Raw genomic sequence first — 18,696 nt, forward strand, 5'->3', positions numbered from 1 at the left:
TGATGCAAGAGACTACCCAATGTACACTTTCAGGTTTGAAGATTTCAGTATTTGTGGGTCATTAGGACATTTAGTGCCATTACACATTTGTGATGAGATCAGGAGTCATCTCATCATTTGGTTACCCCGAGGTGATAGGCGCGTAGTGCAGAACAAACTACGTTGGTTTTTCACATAGTGTTAGTGACGTGATAGGCGCGTAGTAAAGGACAAACTACGTTGGTTATCGCTATGTTAGATATACAGGTGAAAGCAGCCCGTGCTAAGTCTACACGTATTGTGTTGGAATAGGCGCACTGTTGAAGCAAAGGCAGTGTTAGTCGTTTTTTGTCGTGGTGAATACGTAGTGAACAGTACTACCAAGGTTTACCCGACAAAATAGTTATAAGGGAATAGGAAGTCGAAGAAAGACTGTTTTTATCTCGTTAACATAGATGCTTTTCATAAGAAGAAAGATATATAATCGTAAAAATGAATTTTGAACAATTCATTCAACATCAAAGAATGTTGGGCGAATGTATCTCTATGCATTTAAAACTGAGCAAAATTGCTCAAAACCTGTGGCAGGAGAAATTTTAGAGAATTGTGTACGATTAGCAGATTCCTTCATAGAAGCAAGGAGGGAATTTTTGGATAATGAGGTGAACGAACATATCGTATTCGGTTTAGGAGTAAGATATGCATTTGACGAAATAGAATTAGGTATGTGGAAGAGGGGTATATTTGTCCCCTTAGAGGCTCCACAACTAGTAGAAGTAGCTACGTTGAACAGTTTAAGTTCGGTAGAAATATGCCAAACTAAGGATATAATCCTCCTACCGACAATGAGAATAGACGATCTAGGTAGTACACTAGATCGTTCATTGTGTGAGTTGGAGGAAGAGATACAGAATGCTATTCGTTTTTCCTGCGGATAGCAAGCTCGCAAAATGGTTTCATTTTCTTAAAATTTGTTTTCAAATTTTAGATAAAGAAGTAGGAAATATAGACGCACATCTTAAGAAAGTTAAAGAATTAGGGACGATTCAGACGGAGACGGAGGAAAATGGAAACGGTCACGTTGATGTTCCGCGAGTCGGTGTGGAAGTTGAAAACAACAAACCACAAATAACGCGTAAACTGAAGCATAACATAATAACGCGAAAGTACAAACAATAGAGACTGCAAAGAAAAAAAAATGCAGTTGAAGAAGAGCTGCCATCACGGAATATATATTATGCCTCTAGAGGAAATGTGCAGCAGATACCAGAGCCAGACACAATACTCACGGATAATGTTAATACTAGCGACTGGGAAGAAGCTGCAAAGAAAGTTGCTACTGAGAACCTGAAATGCCGTAGTGACAGTGCAGAGAAAACCACACCGATGACAAAGGTCACTGGTTCAGCGGTCGGCGCAAACGACGGCTGCCATGTAGTCCGAAATGCAACCGTTAATAAAGATGTACGGTTATCCAGAAAAAGAAAATCTAAGGGAGTTAAAAGGAAGCATATGGAGAAAGACGTAAATGGCTACAACGAGGTAAAACCCAAGAGGTACAGGAAATTGACATCAGCAGTTGTGGGAATAGAAATGGCTTCACCGACGGAACAGGACGAAAAGAATGAAGCAGTATGGATATGGCGGGAAGAAAGGCTTGAAAATATTTTGCCTCATCTGAACGAAGAATCTGAGTAATCGTCAAATTATATACCTTGCACCCCTCACATCTCACCGACACTGACTCGTGACGAATAATTTTGTGGCAAACATAAAGGTCCGGTTTTTTGTTAGATCCAGGCACGGACCAAAAAAAAACATTCAGGAATATGTTGCTCCCAAAGCAGAAAAACAATACAATCTTATACAACAGCGTAGAAACCGATGTCGTGGAATTGTTCTTAATTCGCGATGTTGCTAAAGGTTTTTTGCAATATGCTTAAATTACGCAGCTGAATTTTGTATACGTTGAGAGAAATCGATGATACAAAAATTCCTTTACTAATATGAATTCAACTATATAATGTAGGATGCATAATGACGATAATTTATATTATTCAAAAAAGTTATTGTAAGTATAAAAAGTTATGGCTATGCCAAAATCCATGACATAATTATGGAAGGTAGTCTCATTTGAGAAAATAATAATTGCAACCCTTTTTAATTTCTAACAGCCTTACTGTACAGTTTAGTGAACTGTGCGTAATTTTGGAGTCAGGTAATCAGAGGTAAATACTTGTTTTCTAAGATTTCTATTTTTAATGAAGATGATAAAATAGGTTATTTATAACTCTCACGCAGTGTGTGTGTGCAGGTCTCAAGTGGAACGTCAATAGTGCGTTGGTAAATAGAAATAAAGATTGCTGCACACGGCGTGTTAATGGGTCACAACATAAGAGTGCATTGTCTGTGTGTATTTTTGGGTGATCGTAAATAAAGACCATAAATGTGTCCAAACCCAAATCTATTTACACATTCAATGTATGTATTTGAAATGCATTGTAGTTCTATGTATTAATATATATGTTTAGAGTTAAGAAGATATTTTAAATAAAATGAGTTCACCTCGAACCACGGAACTGTCAACACCGTGCGTTTCTTTTTTCTCTAGTTTCTCCCGTCGCACATTTGTGATGAGATCAGGAGTCATCTCATCATTTGGTTACCCCGAGGTGATAGGCGCGTAGTGCAGAACAAACTACGTTGGTTTTTCACATAGTGTTAGTGACGTGATAGGCGCGTAGTAAAGGACAAACTACGTTGGTTATCGCTATGTTAGATATGCAGGTGAAAGCAACCCGTGCTAAGTCTACACGTATTGTGTTGGAAAAGGCGCACTGTTGAAGCAAAGGCAGTGTTAGTCGTTTTTTGTCGTGGTCAATACGTAGTGAAAAGTACTACCAAGGTTTACCCGACAAAATAGTTATAAGGGAATAGGAAGTCGAAGAAAGACTGTTTTTATCTCGTTAACATAGATGCTTTTCATAAGAAGAAAGATATATAATCGTAAAAATGAATTTTGAACAATTCATTCAACATCAAAGAATGTTGGGCGAATATATCTCTATTCATTTAAAACTGAGCAAAATTGCTCAAAACGTGTGGCAGGATAAATTTTAGAGAGTTGTGTACGATTAGCAGATTCCTTCATAGAAGCAAGGAGGGAATTTTTGGATAATGAGGTGAAGCTTCATCGTATGGGAAAAGTTTTATACGAACATATCGTATTCGGTTTAGGAGTAAGATATGCATTTGACGAAATAGAATTAGGTATGTGGAAGAGGGGTATATTTGTCCCCTTAGAGGCTCCACAACTAGTAGAAGTAGCTACGTTGAACAGTTTAAGTTCGGTAGAAATATGCCAAACTAAGGACATAATCCTCCTACCGACAATGAGAATAGACGATCTAGTTAGTACACTAGATCGTTCATTGTGTGAGTTGGAGGAAGAGATACAGAATGCTATTCGTTTTTCCTGCGGATAGCAAGCTCGCAAAATGGTTTCATTTTCTTAAAATTTGTTTTCAAATTTTAGATAAAGAAGTAGGAAATATAGACGCACATCTTAAGAAAGTTAAAGAATTAGGGACGATTCAGACGGAGACGGAGGAAAATGGAAACGGTCACGTTGATGTTCCGCGAGTCGGTGTGGAAGTTGAAAACAACAAACCACAAATAACGTGTAAACTGAAGCATAAAATAATAACGCGAAAGTACAAACAATAGAGACTGCAAAGAAAAAAGATACAGTTGAAGAAGAGCTGCCATCACGGAATATATATTATGCCTCTAGAGGAAATGTGCAGCAGATACCAGAGCCAGACACAATACTCACGGATAATGTTAATACTAGCGACTGGGAAGAAGCTGCAAAGAAAGTTGCTACTGAGAACCTGAAATGCCGTAGTGACAGTGCAGAGAAAACCACACCGATGACAAAGGTCACTGGTTCAGCGGTCGGCGCAAACGACGGCTGCCATGTAGTCCGAAATGCAACCGTTAATAAAGATGTACGGTTATCCAGAAAAAGAAAATCTAAGGGAGTTAAAAGGAAGCGTATGGAGAAAGACGTAAATGGCTACAACGAGGTAAAACCCAAGAGGTACAGGAAATTGACATCAGCAGTTGTGGGAATAGAAATGGCTTCACCGACGGAACAGGACGAAAAGAATGAAGCAGTATGGATATGGCGGGAAGAAAGGCTTGAAAATATTTTGCCTCATCTGAACGAAGAATCTGAGGAAATCGTCAAATTATATGCCAGCTACGCAAAGAAAATCTTCACCGGTACATTCTTCAAAAAATTGTGCAAAACCACGAACATAAAGAAAAATAACAACAAGGAAGAGAAAAACCCGTTCAGAAAAAGGGTTTTCCTAGTTTTTCATCGGTGGAAGATGGATTCATGCTGCAACTGGCTGCTGGATGTTGTGGGTGCCGTAACCTAGCTGTAAAGAGCATATTATTATTATGTAATTATCTCTATTAAAATTAGAAATTATGTTTGGCATTTTTATATATTTTAAAATTTTAGAGATTATGATATAACATTCAACCGATTGTTAGTACTAAGGAAATTATGTGTATTTCATACATTTTATTTATTCATGTTTTATTAAAAGATTGGGATCTTTTAAGGCCCGCAGTTTGTACAGTTTAGTGAACTGTACGTAATTTTGGAGTCAGGTAGTCAGAGGGAAATACTTGTTTTCTAAGATTTCTATTTTTAATGAAGATGATAAAATAGGTTATTTATGACTCTCACGCAGTGTGTGTGTGTGCAGGTCTCAAGTGGAACGTCAATAGTGCGTTGGTAAATAGAAATAAAGATTGCTGCACACGGTGTGTTAATGGGTCACACCATAAGAGTGCATTGTCTGTGTGTATTTTTGGGTGATCGTAAATAAAGACCATAAATGTGTCCAAACCCAAATCTATTTACACATTCAATGTATGTATTTGAAATGCATTGTAGTTCTATGTATTAATATATAGGTTTAGAGTTAAGAAGATATTTTAAATAAAATGAGTTCACCTCGAACCAAGGAACTGTCAACACCGTGCGTTTCTTTTTTTCTCTAGTTTCTCCCGTCGCACATTTGTGATGAGATCAGGAGTCATCTCATCACTTAGCTAAAATTAAACTAGCTCGTTCGACGTTTTTCACCACAAAAGTAGAACACATGTATTTATATGTACGTTACCGAAATACGTCGACGTACGAATTTTCAAAGTTGAAAAAATTCAACTATGACAGAACGTATTTTTGTCTTTTCATTTGTTGAAAAAAGAAACAAAACATAAAGCAAATACGAAAATTTCAATAAGAATATGAAATAATTGGACACATTTTATAATTTTTCAAGTTTATTTCTCGATCTTGTTTAGCTCGCTAAGAGATATGGCCTCGACGTATTTGGGTAATACGGTCGTTGGGGAAGTTGAATATTTTTGTACGCCTCGTTGGATTTTAGGTAACGTTGTAACTCACAGCCATACCTAAAATTCAACTAGCTCGTTCGACGTTTTTCACCACAAAAGTAGAATACATGCATTTATATGAATGTTACCGAAATACGTCGAACCTTCAAGTTGAACAATTTAAACTTTGACAGAACGTATTTTTCATATTTGAAATTTATTTATTTATTTCATAAATCCACTGTTCTAATTATGACCAAAAAATTGGAACCCGAGCCATGGTGCATGGGTACGAAGTTTAAATACTGTAGTATTATTGTATACAAAAATTATATTGATACATTTTGGAAGTCAGTGATTGTGTGTTGTCGGGTCAGCTAGAGTATAGAGCCGAATCCGACAAACCCCGCACTCTTGGTCTCATTGAGGGTTATTTATGTGTAAACATTCACAACATACGACTCTCTATCTGTTCCAGGTAATACGCAATACAATGCATGATATTCATTACTCTCATTGATATTGTAGACTTGTTCTTGTATTCTATAATACTGAATGTTGTGAGTTCGAGTTCTATCGTTTTATGATACCAATGAATACAGAAATCGCTATACCACGCACAACGAAGAACAAAATAACTTTAGTGGTTGCATTCATCCACATTCATTCATCCAAAGTATTTGGGTACACTGAGTACGAACGAACATTCATGAATGCGGATGGGGATTCATTGTACTTCAATCGGTCTATATGTCCATACGTAAAGATCTACATTATTCATTACATTTCATAAAAAACTTTATTTGAATTATATTTAATCTTATTGAGCATGTGCGATTGTATTTCTGTTTCATTAAAAGGTTGTAAGCGTTCGTCTTCACTTTTGACAAGGAGCGTCTAATATGTTAAGGCTGTTATAATGGAGTGCAGGTCACTATTAAATCTAAATTTCACTTGCAATATACTCCATCCAGTGCTCCTCTAACATTTTGAATTTCGTTTTATATGCAGCTTTGAAGATTCAAGTAATTCGTAACAGGGATGTAAGCAGGGGGCGGCCCGGAGGGCCCGGGCCACCCCCCCCTCGAAATGAAATCCTGTGTACGTCGCTGATTCGTAATATGTTTTCCATTCCATACATTTTTTAAATTGGACTCACAGCGATTTTTGCATGGTTAAATATAATTGAATATTAAAATTTACCTTAGTGTTAGAATAGATTTTACTTCGTTTTCTGATATACGCCACGTAGTAAGCTCTGAAGAATGCTGGGGATTCCAATATTCGTTGATTTCTGAAACTTTTTCTAAATTCAATATTGTGGCTATTTGTGTCAATCGAGTCATCTTATCTCGGACAGACCAAGACGTCGCACTTGCAAGATATGCACCTAGGGCACGAACTTCCTGATCCAGCACTAATCCACCCAACTAAAAATAAACAAAGATAATTTGAAAATTAATAGATATGTGTTCATACAGTGCTAGGGCAATATTGCAAATTTTTTAATATTCCATTTTCGAAAAAACGGTTTTTTGTTTTCGTAATACATCAATGATTTTTGGACATTTCAACAGTACGACTGATTTGTATCTGAAAGGATTGACGTAATGCCATGCCCTGCGCAGTCACCGGATCTTAAACCTATAGAAAAGTTGTTGGCAGATATTAAACGATGTGTGGCTAATGCGAAATCAGTGACAAAAGCCAAACTATGGGATGTAGTTGAATAAACATGGGCCTTGATACCACAACAGCGATGCAAGGACCTTATCCTATATCCGTGCTGTTTGCTAGGCTGTAATTTAAAAAAAAAAATAATAAGCCAGAGTTATACGTGTATCAAACTATTGCTTTTATCCAACATTTTGTTATTTTCGTTTTATATTACTTACAACGATTGTTATGAACAGGGCATATTTGGGCTATTTTCTTTTATTATTATTATTATTTTAATAGGATTTTTTCCGATATAAATGTGTTGAAAATAATAAAAAGTCATAAACTATTTATTTGTGCAATTAATTAAGTGTTTCTAAACAATTTTACAGTTCAGTACTTACAACCCAACTGCACTACTATTTTAATGAACACAACTGTATGTTTTCCCAGGATTTTTATTTATTTTTTTCGAACGTTTCTACGTCTGACTTTCCCAACCCTGCCTATCAATGGGGTGATCTCCCTTTTCGTACGGATCGCATACACACCATAATCCAGTGCAAACAGTAGAAATTGTTTCTGACCTGATCCAATGTTTTTGGCATATATTGCAACTCTTTATCACCTTTTATTTTGTACTAACCTAACATATTTTCAGGCGTTTTTTATTTTATTTCAGTTTTATTTTTAACAATGGCATGTTTATACAAAGATTGCAATATTAAAAATATAAATGAACGATTAATTACTTGCTGGTTATGCGATAAACATGCTCATTTAAAATGTGCTGGTTTTAATGGTAGGCATAATGGGAAATCACTTATCGCCTGGTTCATCTCCGGTCATTACTCATAATGTACCTTCCATAGCAATTGATGAGTCCCCTAGGTCATCAGTGGTTGTAAATGAAGCCTCCCCGGTTAGTGCTAATCTACCTGCTGTCGTTAATGAACCTTCGGTTAATAACGGACCCCCTCCTTCGAGGGGCCGTCGCGCCGTGTAAAAGTATATTTATATCCAGGCTTCATGCTGATACCTCGACTGACAACATTCTGTCTTATTTAAAAACCAAAATTCCGGATATTTTTCAGAATGAAATAAAAATCTATAAATTTAATTCATCGCTACCCCGGGATATTTCATCATTTAAGATCGTTCTTCCGGGTAAATTATTTGATAAATTAATTGATAAATCATTCTGGCCTGACGGGCTATTAGTGAAAGAGTTTGTATTTGGAGAAAGAGCAAGAGGTTAACCCAGTAGTTATTTCTTCGGAATCAAAAAACTAAAACTTGTTAATAGCTTGTCTTTTTTATATCAAAACGTCAGGGGCTTAAATATTAAGCTCAGAAGCCTATACATTAAAAATTTTTATTGTGATTATAAGGTGATTGTGTTCACAGAAACATGTCTTAAGCCTGATATTAAAGACACTGACATTTTTTCTGATAGGTTTCAAGTCTATAGAAAAGACAGGTTATACAAAATTGGTGGTGGTGTTTTGATTGCTGTCCACAACTCAATTTCATCTGATCTAGTATTTTTAGAAACTAACCTTAATGTTGAATTAATTTGCGTAAAGCTATCGTATCTTGGTACTATTACTTATATATCTTGTTCATATATTCCTCCTAATTCAGATATTGAGATATATAATAGACATGCCGATTTAATAAGCTACATCTCGGATTTACTCTCTGAAACATCTGTGTTAATTTGCATGGGTGATTTTAATCTTCCAAATGTTTCTTGGGTGGCAGGTGATAACAATTTAGATTTCATACCGGCGGTAAATAATACTGGACTAGATACTTTTTGGGACAAAATATATGATAAATGTTTGTACCAAATTAATTATATCTTAAATGTTAAGAATCGGATTTTGGATTTAATATTTTCATCCACGTAAAATATTTCTCTAAATAGAGTTTCACCCTTTGTAGAACCTGAAGGCAAGTATCGCCCTACGTTTTCAATTAACCTTGAACTAAAAAATGTTTCAAATAAATCTAAACCACTTAAAAACACGAATCCCTCATACAATTTCGCTAAGGCAAACCTTTCTGAACTGAAATGCATCCTGTCTAATACAAATTAGTGCTTCAATAATGATATTGATACGTGTGTTGCAAATTTCTACAATGAACTCAACAGTGTTTTTTCCAAATGTGTTCCTTTGACTAAAGGGTTTGTTGACCAAGGTCCTGGCTGGTTTACACCTTCTTTAAGGCGACTGCGTAATATTAAAAGTAGGCTCTTTAAGAAGTTTAAATAAAGCAATACTTTACAAAATTTTTCGAAATATGTTGTTGCTCGAAATCAGTACAATACTGAGAATTCAAAATCGTATTCACTTTAATTTTCAAAAATTAAATATAATTTAAAAAATAATCCCAAAAGTTTCTATAAGTTCGTAAACTCTAAAAGAAAGGTTAATAAATTCCCAAGTAGTATGAGATATGGAAGTAGAGAATCATCTGATAACTCAGAAATTTCCAATATGTTCGCAGATTTCTTCGAATCATCCTATTCTTCTATTGCATTAAGTAGTCAATATGACTTTTTTTATCGAAAAACTTAATAACTTCCCAATATTCTGGCGATCTTGTTATATTATCCCTCTTCACAAATCTGGAAATAAAAGTTTGGTAGAAAATTACAGATGTATTGCAAAACTAAACGCTATACCTAAACCTTGTGAGCTATTGATATGTCGTAGATTAAAACATTTCACAAAATCTATAATATCGCCTTTTCAACATGGTTTTATTCAAGGCAGATCTAAAACTACAAACCTTTTGTAATTCATTAATGAAGTTCACAAGGGTTTTAGTAAAAAATTGCAGACAGATGGTATATACACTGATTTCAGCAAAGCATTTGATACGGTAGTTCATAAACTGTTGCTTTTTAAACTTAGTCTTATGGGATTTCCTAATACATTCTTAAATTGGATATCTACCTACTTAGAAGGTCGTTCGCAGAAAGTGTTACTTAATGACTCATTATCCAGGAATATCACTGTCTTATCGGGGGTTCCACAAGTTAGTCACTTAGGACCTCTTCTTTTTATTCTCTACATCAATGACTTTCCTTCCGTTATCCGCTTTTCAAAAATACTAATGTATGCTGATGATGTTAAGCTTTTCCGGCATATCGAATCTTCAAGTTGGCTAACTGGTGTAGCGCCAATGGAATGTTTTTAAATCTTAAAAAATGTAAGAAGCTATCATTATTCAGAATGCAACAAATCTGCATTGATTATCACATTGGTTCTTATAAGTTGGAAAATATTTCGTCTTTCGTAGATCTAGGAGTAATATTGGACCCTAAACTGAGGTTTAATCGCCATATAGAGTCTTGCATTAATAAAGCAAAATCTTTATTAGGATTCATTAAGCGCTGGTCCAAAGAATTTGATAATCCTTACGTTACAAAACGCCTATTTATTACTTTAGTTCGACCAACACTAGAGTATGGTTGTATTTTATAGAGCCCCTCCTGTTATTCTGATAAAATAGAATCTGTCCAAACTCTATTTTCTTTTGTTTGCTTTGCGGGGTCTACAATGGGACCCATCTGTAAGGCTCCCCCATATGAACGTCGCTTAATGTTAATAGATTTGCCTACCCTTGAAAGTAGACGTTTTATGCTAAGGGCGATTTTTATAATAAAATTGATACGTGGCTTAAGCTATTCCCCTAATTTATTAAGTGAAATAAATTTCAATATTCCATCCCAATAAATTTACCGCTCGTAAGATCAAATTATGAAGATAGTAGTCCAATGCGAACTTTGTGTAAAATATTTAACAATATATACAGTAGCTTATCACTGACTGAACCATTAGATTAGCTGAGTGACAGATGTGTAGTTTGTGTAGTTTTTAAATATTAGAGTGATTCTGTATTTACTTTAATTATAAATGTGTTTATTTATAGTAGTCTATGCCGGCTGATAAAATATGTAGCCGGTCATCCCACCATTTACTAACCCCTCCATAGTCCGGACTATGGGGTTTCGCGTTCCCTTCGATATAGGGAGGTCGCCCCCACGGTCGGTTGGGGCGGGTGTGAGTGGCGTGGGACCGAACGAAAAAAATGAAAGAAAGAAAAAAAATCGATTTGAACTATCAAAGACTCACCCCTCCCATTTTAGTAAAGACGCGATTTTTGTTCAGTATAACAGAATTTAAAGTCGTTTTTAAAAAGAACCCGCGAAAATAAATGTTAAGTCAAAAAATATGTTAATTCGACATCCACTACCTCAGAAGCTTCTTCACATTAATTTACTTATTTTTTATGTTTCTCTTTGGGAACCATGGAAAGGGACTATGTTGACATTCAGAAAATAGAGATGGAAATCTAAAATATAGCTTAAATATTTCAAATAGAATAAAATTCACAAATATTTTGGAAAGTTAGCACTAAATATTGTACTACAGTGAATAAGATATAAAAATGTGAAATTTAGTTATCAAAATAGTGTACTGAAAGATTTAATAAAAGCAACCGACTTTTTATATTTGGTCCTCATTGGGTAACAAATGTCCCTACCACTAATTTTCGGTATTTTAAGCCTATTAAATATTGTATATGGGTGTAGGGCGATCAAAAGTGGTAGAATTTGCAATTAAAATATAATAAATATTATTTATACAATATAATACTCCAAAACAACAATACGTTATGAATGAAATTCCATAATGATATGTGCTCTTTTTGGTAGCAAATATATATATATATATATTTTTTTTTTTTTTTTTTGGAAATTTCTACTAAATATAGTATACAGCAGAAAGTATAGATAAATATATCCGAAATTTAGAATTTACCTTTAACTTTGGCAAATAAAATAACTACTCTCTTGTTTCCACTTTTGAAGCAAAATTTTCCAAAAATGCACTATAAATATATATTTTTGCAATGATGATTCCTACCCCACTGGATCTAAAATGTACTCCGATACTTCCGATGCAATAAATAATGGTCGGGATTGTTATATCATATATATCAAAAATGTAGACATATGTATACCGACAGTTTTGAAGATTTTATAAAACGCAACGAGTCAGAAATACTAAAACTTTAATGAAATCTTCTCTTCAAAAGCACAAATCTGATTAAGCCAATATGTTGATTTATGAAGTACTGTGCAAAGTATTCGCGTATGTTCTGGAACTCACGATGTGTTCTTTACACTTCACCTCCGGTGAATTACAATTTTCGAACTGCGAAAAAAAAAAAAAAAAAAAAACTTCAACAATATAAACGGTATTCGTTTTTAACATTCTTTCTTTAAATTTTTAGTACTTTCGTTAATTTTAATGATAATTTTATTATTCGCAACATAAAATATATGTATGAAATACTCAGTAATGTCATTAATTTGTTGATTTATTTAAGGGGAGGATTTGTTAACCCTATCTTCTTCGGCCTTACTTCAAATCAGCTGCTTGTGTCAAGAGATGGCGTTTCTGTTAATTTTGTAATGATAAACAAGTTATACGTCATAATAACATATTAATCTGTCATCATGTGCCTTTTTTATTAAAAAAAAAAAATCCAGACTCTCTTTTTATATTTATTTTATACTAGGGGAGACATGGGCACCTTCGGCATCGGGGCACATTCGGCAATGGAAGATTGATAGAAAAAATAAAAAAATATAGAAAGTATCTTCGGGGTAGATTCGGCATTTTAAAGCGGGGCGAGTGCCTATGATCCCTGAGCCGACGAGGTGAGAATGGCGCCCCTTTATAACCATCTCTGGGACACTACCTTCTTAATGTGTCCCCCCTAACGCTGGGGTGTCATGCGATCTCGTTCCCATCAGCGTTCTACGGTTTGCAGTCAGGGTCTCGACTGTATTAGAACGGAGCCTTGTTGATACCTGGGCGCCTCAACAAGTTTTTCAGGCTTAGTTGCCAAGTCCTTACCATGGTAAGAGGCTATGCTATGGGTGACATCAATCCCTCACTCACAGCACTTCTATGGAGGATCTGTACTCGATCTCCACGGCCTGTAGTGATGTCGCGAGATTACTCAGGCAACTGGCTGTCGAAGCAGATGCTGGCACTGATGAGAACCCCATCGTTAAGATGGATGGCCGATGCCAAGGAGATTGCTGCCAAGAAGATGTACCGGAGAGCAATTAACTACTGTAAACGATACATCGGACGGGACAGCGACTCCATCACGGGGAAGGAGTTCCTGTTAATCAAGAGGAACCTCAAACTGATCCGGAAGTTCTCCAGGAACTATCCTAATTATATGATTGACAGGATCCCCCGACCCAGTACTAGGACCACAACGGTAGTCCCTTCAAAGAAGGAGAAACCTGCTGATGGCCCTGGTACATCTAGGAAGCTGATGCCTGAGACTTTTAAGCCCTCAGTACCCCCCAAGGGTAAACTGAGTACTGAGACGTCCCAGACATCAGCATCCACAAAGACGGAAGGTAGGGGACTGTCGAAGTCGGCCCGAAGGAGAGCCCGTAAAAAGGGCTCCAGGAAGATCGATAAGACACAACCAACCTCTGCCAATCCACCTTCTGCCGAATTGCCAAAGCCGGTAGCCAAGGTGGTGACAATTGGGCAGTTGCTAGTGGATGAGCAAAAAGTAGTGAGCGCGAAGCAGGTGCCTGCGTCTGCTGGGCATACCTCTGCAGCGGTTGCAACCCCGGGTGCCAAATCTCGGCCACAGCCTATGGCTGACAAGAGAATGAGGTCCTCGGAGGAGCAACAACCGGCTGCAAAGAGACCCACGCAGTCGTCGGCCGTACAGAGCTCTGCTTCGTTTGCGTCGAAGGAGAAACCTGCCAAGAGCAGCGACTGTGTGGTGAAAGCCAAACACGCTGTCTCGAAGCAGGTAGACCAGACACCTACAACGATGCAAAAGAGGTTCCGGAAGATCTGCGGGTAGCGATCATCGACCGAGCTGACCCTGATGGGTTTATAAGCGAGGATAGATGGGTGCTGGTCGACAGTCATCTGAAGGACCTCTTCCTATCCGAGGAGGTTGATCGACAGAGCCTGCGGTTTGGCCTTACCTCCTTATACAAAGGGGTAAAGGTTGTTGATTGTCGCACTAAGGAGACTTCAGATTTCCTTAAGAAGACAATTAACAACCTGGACCCTCTTTGGGAAGGTAGTCGTCTGGCATCTGTAGCGGTCCGAGAGATACCAAGCGGTATGGGAACCTCAGTGTTTATCCCAAAACCTTTCAAGGGGCTGAAGAATACATTAAGGTTATTGGAGAAGCAGAACGACGACCTTCAGATGAGGAGGTGGAGAATCCATTTGAAAGGAACGGCGGTGTCGTCGCGAAGTTAGCTACTGATTCTGCGGGAAAGGAATATTTGAGGAAGAAGCAGGGGGAGCTTTTTTTATGGAATGGGGAAACTCTGTTTCCGCCTCCCATCTCCAAAACAATAAGCAGACAGCAGCAAGCGCTTAACGTGGTTCAGATTAATCTGCATCACTGTAGAGCAGCAGTTGCTGAACTGCTACTCACCCTCTCTTCCTCAAATACCGACGTCGCGCTCATCCAGGAACCTTACCTGTATAAAGGCAAGGTGACTGGTCTGGGCGACAAAAACTACACGTTTTTGTCCACCTCCAATGGAGAGAAAGTGAGAACGTGTATTCTTGCTAAAAAAGAGCTAAAATTAATGCTTCTTTCTAATTTAAGCAATGGAGATATGACGACAGGATAAGGGTACCTCATAAAGATCTTAAAACGATTGAGGATGTTGAATTAGCAGTGAACAATGTCACGGCCACTCTTCTGAAGAGCTATGAGGCTTCTTGTCCCCTTACATACCCTGGGAAAAAATCTCAGCCGGTATGGTGGTCACAAAACCTTGGAACCATGCGGAAGGCTGCAAGAAAAGCCTTCAATAGAGCTAGTAAAACAAAGCTCAGTGCTGATTGGGATGTTTATAAAATGCAATTCAATAGGTACAAGGGCGAAATCAAGAAGGCTAAACGTGAGTCTTGGGTCTGCTATAGTGAGTCAATCGAAGGAGTCAACGAAGCGGCCAGATTCCGCAGAGTACTATCTAAGGATCCAAAATCCATGGGGAATATTAAGCGAAGTGATGGAACGTGGAAAAACGCTGGTAGTGAGACTCTTGATCTTCTATCGTCAACCCACTTTCCTGGTTGTAAGGACTATAGGGAGGATGCGCAGTGTGTGCATCAGTCTACAGTTCGGACGAGGGAGGAGGAGAAGTTGATAGAAGATACTATAAGGCACCCAAAACTGATATGGGCGATAAACAGTTTTCAACCCTATAAATCTCCGGGCCCAGATGGTATAATACCGGCCATGCGGCAACACGCAGATGAACGTATAATATCATCTCTGCAGGACATTTTTAGTGCTTGTTTACTTCTATCGTACATACCAAGTCTATGGAAAGAGGTAACAGTAACCTTCAACCCGAAAGCCGAGTCATACGTTACCAAAAGACTATAGACCGATTAGTCGTTCTTCCTTTCTACTCAAGACTTTAGAAAGGTTACTGGACACTGAAATTATAAATACCATTGACCATAGTAAACTTAGTAAATCCCAGCATGCTAACATGAAAGGATACAGCCCTGCATGAGGTGGTTGGATGCATCGAAAAGAATATGGAGTACTCTGGCTACAGGTTGGCAACATTCCTCGATGTTGAGGGAGCTTTCAACAATGTGAAGCTAGAAGCCATCCATTCTGCTCTCGTAAGCATAGGTATCCCCTCACTCGTTACGGAATGGATTGATAGAATGCTGGAAAGCAGAATTATCAACTCATGCTTAGGAGAGAGTTCCGTGAGGAAATCTGTAAACAGAGACACACCACAGGGAGGAGTACTATCCCCTTTTTTGTGGCTTCTGGTGATAAATGAGATACTTATGAATTTCAATCATCTCAGGATAAATGTTGTAGCCTATGCCGATGATGTAGTCCTGCTGGTTGGGGGTAAGTTTCTAACGACAATTGCAGACATCCTGGAAGGTGCCCATTCAACCCTGTCTAATTGGGCTTGCACCAAAGGTCTTGATGTAAACCCCACTAAAACCGAACTGGTGCTCTTCACTAGGAAACGCAAGATTCCTAGTTTCCGTCTGCACTCACTTGGAGGAGTGACTTTAATCCTTTCTGAAGAAGCTAAATATCTTGGCACCATCCTAGACCGCAAACTATTGTGGAACAGGAATGTTGAGGAACGCTCTAAGAAGGGATTGCTGGCACTCTATTCATGCAAGAATTCCATTGGTAAGAGCTGGGGATTGAGACCCGAAATTATACACTGGCTGTATACGACGATCGTCTTACCCATACTTACCAATGGTTGTCTTGTTTGGTGGCAGGGGCTAACAAAAATATACTGCTGACAAAATTGAGCTTAGTACAGCGATCGGCTTCAATCCTGATCACCGGAGCATTGAGAAATAAACCGCAGGCAGCCTTGAACGCAATTTTGAATCTCCAACCATTGGATATTCTGATTAAATTCCAGGCGGCCAGGTGTCCCCTGAGACTCCGGGAGGCGGATGCCTTGAAATCGCTGAACTATGGTCATGCCAGCATCCTAAACATAACGCCAGGTAATGACCTCTTTAGGGGGAATAGTCATATAAGCAAATATTATGACAATTCTCCTATCCATAAATTATTATTTACGGTGAGTGTAATAAGTATTTTGCCTCAATAAAAATTTGAAAAAATTCCAATATTTACGTCTAAAGCCAGCATACTAAAGACGTAAAATGAATTATGTGTGATGGAGTATGTTTGTGGACATATTTAGATCGTATTTCTGCAAGAATCACTGCGAAAGACCTATTGGTCTCGAAGATATCGGCCGTAATATATAACAATCCAAAAATGTTTATCACAAAAAAGTATTTTGCTTTTTATTACTATTTTAGAAAAAAATTGTTACATAGAACACGTTTGGTCTTCATATAGTTACCATTGCGGGTAACGACATACTATAAGTGATTTGGCAACGATTCCAATAAACCACGGCATTTTTTCGCGAGTATTTTCTCACATTTACGTTCAATACATTCTTCAGCAATATTTCATTTAATATTTGGTAATTTCTCGTCCTAATCTCAAAATCAGAGTATTAAATATAGTCGTCGCGGCTTCAGAACATCCCAAATATGTTAAAAATAATAAAAAGGAGGTTTTACAAAATATATCGCGAGAACAGGACCTTAAAAACTATTAAAACCAAAATCCGACAAACAAATTATTTAAAAAAATATCGCGAAAGCCCATTTTTCTAAATTCGAAAACTTTATGGTTCATTATTACTGATCTAGGAAATACTATGAAAATAGCAATAAGGAGGTCAGATTCAAAGATATGGACGGTTTTCTGGCAATAGAAATACATCATATTTCGAAAATAAATTGATCGACCCGTTTATTCCCTATTGCATTTTATTCGCAACTGATGGTGTTAATCGGAGATAAAATATAGAATGCATATTCGCCACCAGCAACCACAGTTTTTAAAAAAACAATAGGATTTAACGAATAATGATGTATTCTCCCAACTTCATGTAATGTTTTTTATTACTATTGCTTTAGAACTGTTCATATCTTTGAATCTGACCCCCTTATTGGTATTTCCATTGCATATATTGGTTCCTAGATCAACATTATTGGACCATACAAATTTCAAAGTCAGAAAAATTGGGTTTCGCGATTTTTTTTAAATAATTTGTTTGTCGGATTTTGGTTTTAATAGTTTTTAAGGTTCTGTCCTCGCGTTATATTTTGCAAAACCTCTTTTCTATTCCTCTAAACATATTTGGGATGTTTTGAAGCCGCAATGACTATGTTTAATACTCTCATCTTAAGATTAGGACGAGAAAATACCAAATATTAAATGAAATACTGATGGAGAATGTATTGAATGCACATGTGAGAAAATAGCCACGAAAAAATGCCGTGATGTATTGGAATCGTCGACAAATCGCTTATAGTATGTGGTTAACCGCAATTGTAATTATAAAAAGAACAAACGTGTTTTATGTAACAATTTTTTCTAAAATAATAATAAAAAGCAAAATACTTTTTTGTGATAAACATTTTTGGGTTGTTATAGATTTCGGCCGATATCTTCGAGACCAATAGGTCTATCGCAATGATTCTTGCAGAAATACGATTTAAATATGTTCACAAACATATTCCATCACACATAATTCATTTTACGTCTTTAGTATGCTGGCTTTAGACGTATATATTGGAATTTTTTCAAATTTTTATTGAGGCAAAATACTTATTACACTCACTGTATTTATTTTATAAGGAATAGTTGAAGCAATTCATTCATTGCATTTCATTTCAAACAAATTTGTAAAATGGAAGTCATTAAACTGTGTGAGTGACTCATGGGAGATGTTTTTGTGGATTCATGCGGATGTCTAGTGTGTTCTACATTATGCTTTATACCTCATAATAAAAAATCATTAAGAAATGTTTAAAAGCTACCGAAGAAGCCAACCGGATCTTAAGAGAAATAAACTTTTCTGCCTGGAAAATGGCTTAAAGTACACCAATTTGTTGCCATAAGGATACAAAAATTGTGTTCCGTTGTTTCCTAACCTCAAAATAGAGGTCCTAA

At 37.0% G+C, this 18,696-nt stretch overlaps 1 protein-coding gene across 1 annotated transcript in view; it reads right to left on the bottom strand.

Annotated features, from left to right (window-relative positions):
- Positions 1–18,696, bottom strand: part of LOC133326177 (conserved oligomeric Golgi complex subunit 4) — a 95,411-nt gene that overhangs the window by 12,575 nt on the left and 64,140 nt on the right. The window contains exon 6 of the mRNA XM_061534854.1: positions 6,604–6,830. Within this exon, the coding sequence (XP_061390838.1) occupies positions 6,604–6,830 (227 nt within the window). The remainder of the gene's footprint in view (positions 1–6,603; positions 6,831–18,696) is intronic.

Source organism: Musca vetustissima, unplaced genomic scaffold, assembly GCF_032173495.1.
Source record: "Musca vetustissima isolate MV318-11 ecotype Yass unplaced genomic scaffold, APGP_CSIRO_Mvet_v1 utg35446, whole genome shotgun sequence".
NCBI classification, from domain to species: Eukaryota; Metazoa; Arthropoda; class Insecta; order Diptera; family Muscidae; genus Musca; species Musca vetustissima.